We start from the raw sequence: 5,000 nt of genomic DNA on the forward strand, positions 1-5,000 counted from the left end.
TATTATAAGGTGAGTGCAGAACTTAAAAACGGAAGAAAAAAATGATGATAATAATAAGGAAAGTTGATCCCTTCTTTATTAACCTTTTAATATTGTCTGGCGGTGATGTCTTTCCCCCTTCCCCTCTCTCGCCCTCACTCCCTGTCCCTTCTAAACCCCCTCCCACTCCCCTACACCCATCCTTCCTGTTTTTCCCTCCTGCCATCTGTCTTTCTCTTACCGCTTCTGTGTATGCCTCTTTGCATGTGTGTGGTCTGTGTGTGTGTGTGTGCGTGCGTGCGTGCGTGTGTGCGTGCTTGTGGGTGTGTGAAATGCTCCTTTGCGCAGTCACTACGGATATGATTCTGGTACAGTTACATAGCAGCAGTACCAATGTCATATGAACTGGAGTGGCGGTAGTCTCTGCAGTCAACAAACGTTACAGACGTTAAAGACGACTGCTGCAGGTACTTACCATGCGACCCATTTCCCAAAGAAAGACCGCTATCTGTGTAAGGAGTTAACGGACTCCCCCTCCACACCACGCTGCCCCTGTCTTTGATATAAAAAGTGCAGCCTGGCTGCTTTCCCCGCCCTCGTCTGTCGCTGGCTACTTTGGTGAGCGCCGTGGTGAAGTCTGATAAGAGGAAAAGCAGAGGAGAGTTGGATGGGAGGGTCGTGATGGAGAGTTTGGATTGCGCAGCAGCAGAGGAGCAAAAAGAAGAGGAAAAAAGGGGGGGAAAGAAAGAAATGCGAGAGAGATGGATACTGGGATTTGCAAGCAGGGTGTGAGGAGGAACGCTAGAAGAAACAAATATGAAGACAGAAAAATGAGAATTGGTGAAAAAAGAGATAGAGACAGAGTGGAATAGTGGTAGGATAAAGGAGGAGAGAAAGAGAAAGAGCGTGATGTAAAGGATCAACAAATGAGAAAGAAGTTTTGCATTTTGAATGGGGTACAAGCAGACAGCACATTGAAACAATATGTACATAATGTTAATATGCATGCACACACATCCAGAGAAGATACGAGGGGCGGAGGGATTAAATGATGAGCCAGAAGTGATAAGGGAATTAAAAAAACAAGAAACGAAACGAAGAAAAGGTAACATAACAACAGCAATGCACAGCAGTTCAGGGACTCCTCTGGACTGTGGCTTCCTGACCATCCATCATCGATGATTACCTGTGAACTACCGATGCTGGGGCTGTGACAGACGAACGCGTGTGTGTGGCTGTTTATGGTGGACTCGGAATGTCTGGCGTGGGAGTGACGTCACTGAAATGGTGCAGTGCGGCAGCAAAAAATACTAAACGAATAAATAAATGAATAATAAAATCTAAAAATGGAAATGAAATAGGAAAGATTATTAAAAACGAAGAAAAAGAAAACAGAGCGAAACGAACTGTGATTCACACAGATGGACAGGGAGAAAGACACACTGACAAAGGAAGGCGGGGGAGAGGTGAGACAGATTGGGAGAGGACAAAATGAGCCCACAGGCACAAAGTGGACCCTTTTAAAAGCTGTCTAAGGTTGCGGCCACCAGTTTGCTTATGCACGAACAAGCAGCAACAAAAAACAAACTAACCTTCATACAACTCTTCGTTCCCGAGGCCATTGGCAACACGTGACAAGAAAGCCAGTTCTCACAATAATAGGACGTCACCCGTAACGACATGTGCTTTGGGGTGCCAGGAACTGAGCTTGATAGCAGCAGTGCCAATGATTTCGAGGTCAGAGGAGCGGTAGTCGTGACAGCTTGTCCTAGGGTTACAGCCGTTAAAGGACGACTGCTGCTGATACTTACCATGTAGCCCAGTTCCCAGTGACCGCTGTCTGTGTAACTAGTTTACAGACACCACCCCCGCCACCCAACTCCCCACCACACTCCAATCTGTACTTTAAAGTGCAGTCTGTCTGCTGTCCCTACCCTCGTCTGTCGCTCCATACTGTGGCGAGCGCCGTGGTGAAGTCTGATAAGAGGGAAAGCTGAGTAGGTTGGATGGGAGAAAGGTGATGGAGAGTTTGTATTGCGCCGTAAAGGAGCAGAAGGAAGAAAAAAAAATAGGGAAGAGAGGAATAAGGGGACTGAGGAGCAGGAAGAGAAGAGAGGAACAGTCAAAAAAGAAAACGAGAAAGGGAGGATGGGATGTTTGAGAGAGAGTAAAAGAGAGAGAGGGGGGGGGGGGAGCCAACGAACGTTAGATAAACAAAAGTTGGAATGGCTATTTGCAGACACTGCATTTAACAATCTACTCATAATCATATAACATTACGTGCAAACGCCTCCGGAGAAGATAGAATAAAAAATAAAACTGTATCGGGAAAAAAAGTAATAATAAAAAAAAAATTATATATATATATATATGTATGTATGTATATATAGACGGCGCCTAGAGCGATGAAGTAAAAAGGGGAAAAAACTAAAAATAAGAAAAAGCTATAGAACAAGAGCAACACGAACTGGGATACACACACAGGGACAGTTTCAGTTTCAGTATCAGTTTCTCAAGGCGTCACTGCGTTCGGACAAATCCATATACGCTACACCACATCTGCTAGGCAGATGCCTGACAGCAGCATAACCCAACGCGCTAGTCAGGCCTTGAGCGCATGCTTATAGTGTACCTATCAGAGTGGATTTCTTTTTTTACCTAATTTTGCCAGAGGACAACACTCTCGTTGCCATGAGTTCTTTTTCAGTGCGCCAAGTGCATGCTGCACACGGGACCTCGGTTTTTCGTCTCATCCGAAAGACCAGATGCTCAGTTTGATTTTGCAGTCAAACTTGGGAGAAAGGGCGAGAGCGGGATTCGAACCCACGCCCTCACGGACTCTCTGTATTGGCAGCTGAGCGTCTTAACCATTCTGCCAGCTTCCTCGTTAAAGGGACAGACAATCCGATAAACTGACTCAGAGAGGGAGATAGAAGATGGGAAGTTGGAGACAGGGGGTGACAGGGAGGGAGAAGGAAGATGGAGACAGGGGGAGACAGGGAGGGAGAAGAAAGATGGAGACAGGGGGAGACAGGGGGGGAGAAGGAAGATGGAGACAGGGGGAGACAGGGAGGGAGAAGGAAGATCGAGACAGGGGGAGACAGGGAGGGGGAAGGAAGATGCAGACAGGGGGAGACAGGGGGGGAGAAGGAAGGTGGAGACAGGAGACAGGGGGAGAAGGAAGATGGAGACAGGGGGAGACAGGGAGGGAGAAGGAAGATCGAGACAGGGGGAGACAGAGAGGGAGAAGAAAGATGGAGACAGGGGGAGACAGGGAGGGGGAAGGAAGATGCAGACAGGGGGAGACAGGGGGGGAGAAGGAAGGTGGAGACAGGGGGAGACAGGGAGGGAGAAGGAAGATGGAGACAGGGGGAGACAGGGAGGGAGAAGGAAGATGGAGACAGGGGGAGACAGGGAGGGAGAAGGAAGATGGAGACAGGGGGAGACAGGGAGGGAGAAGGAAGATGGAGACAGGGGGAGACAGGGAGGGAGAAGGAAGATGGAGACAGGGAGGGAGAAGGAAGATGGAGACAGGGAGGGAGAAGGAAGATGGAGACAGGGAGGGAGAAGGAAGATGGAGACAGGGAGGGAGAAGGAAGATGGAGACAGGGGGAGACAGGGAGGGAGAAGGAAGATGGAGACAGGGGGAGACAGGGAGGGAGAAGGAAGATGGAGACAGGGGGAGACAGGGAGGGAGAAGGAAGATCGAGACAGGGGGAGACAGGGAGGGAGAAGGAAGATCGAGACAGGAAGAAGGAAGTTGGAGACAGTGTGATGCAGGGATAGGAAGAGAGAGAGAGCGAGAGACGGAACAAAGCAAAACCAAACCAAACGCCAGAAGGGGGTGAAGACTGTGGTGGCCACTGGCCCATTCTAAAGCTGTCCTGGGTGCTGAGGACGACAGAGGCCTGTGTCCTTAATGGGCTGTCGCTCCAAACGACACCATTCTGACGTGGAACGACTCAGTGTCGGGAAACCCCAGCAGTTAATTAAGTGCAATGCGCACAGCCACCGACCCAACCTCCCTCCCACCCACACATGTGTGACAGAAAGAAATTGGCCTACAAATCGAAAGAAAATCGATACATGGCCTACTTGTGTTTTTTTTGTTCTTGTTCTTGTTGTTGTGTTTCCTGAAGGCATGACAATATTTGATCTTGTTTTTAGATATTTGAATGATATCCTTAGAAAACAGCATTTACATTTTAATGAGCATGTGATCTTTGAAATGATCCCACTGTGTATCTTGTGTCCAGCAAAAATATCTGCATAACTGTTGTTTTTGTTTTTCTTTTTCTTTTTCCTTAATCTGTAGAAATGACAAATTCCTGTATGCTTACATAGGATTATGTATTTACAGAAGATTTTCTGAAAAAAATGTTCGAGTATAAAAAAAAAATTATTGTGGTTTGAAGGTATCGTAAAACAGCAGTTGTTCGATAAAAGAGGCATACATTATGATTATAGTGCCTTCCTGTTTCAATCCAGTTAGGTGTTAACAAAAGTTAGGAGTCGATACAGGCAACCTTATAGTGAGAGAGAGAGAGAGAGGGGGGGGGGCATTTGTTATAAGGAATGATCCACATTTTCATGCCCACCTTCTCACGCCCATCTGTCTCTCTCTCTCCCTCCCTCCCTCTCTCTCTATTGTTTTGTATGATTTTCATGGTGTTTCCGTAATTGTATTCTTCTTTGATTCATCCATCTGTGCATCTATTTGATTTGTTCTATGCCATTTATTTATTGACACTTATTTCATTTAGTATATTGTGCGCATGTATGTGTTTGCGTGTGTGAGGGCATGGTGTAAAGATTCTTCCAGCTTATCCGTTCTACCCTCAATAAAACATTTGCCATTGTCATTTGTCATTGACATTCTCTCTCTCCCTCCCTCCCCCCCCCCCCTCTCTCTCTCTCTCTCTCTCTCTCTCTCTCTCTCTCTCTCTCTCTGTCCAGTGTCTTTCTATATTTTCTCCACATTTCTTGGCGCATATACCTTATACTAAAGAGTGTGTTTGCGT

General features: G+C 46.9%; 1 protein-coding gene across 1 annotated transcript in view; it reads left to right on the plus strand.

Annotated features, from left to right (window-relative positions):
• Positions 1-5,000, plus strand: part of LOC143285005 (atrial natriuretic peptide receptor 1-like) — a 173,140-nt gene that overhangs the window by 128,303 nt on the left and 39,837 nt on the right. Inside the window, exon 8 of the mRNA XM_076592173.1 lies at positions 1-9. This exon is cut by the window's left edge and continues 84 nt beyond it. Coding sequence (XP_076448288.1) covers positions 1-9 — 9 coding nt within the window. The remainder of the gene's footprint in view (positions 10-5,000) is intronic.

This window comes from Babylonia areolata, chromosome 8, assembly GCF_041734735.1.
Source record: "Babylonia areolata isolate BAREFJ2019XMU chromosome 8, ASM4173473v1, whole genome shotgun sequence".
NCBI lineage: Eukaryota > Metazoa > Mollusca > Gastropoda > Neogastropoda > Buccinidae > Babylonia > Babylonia areolata.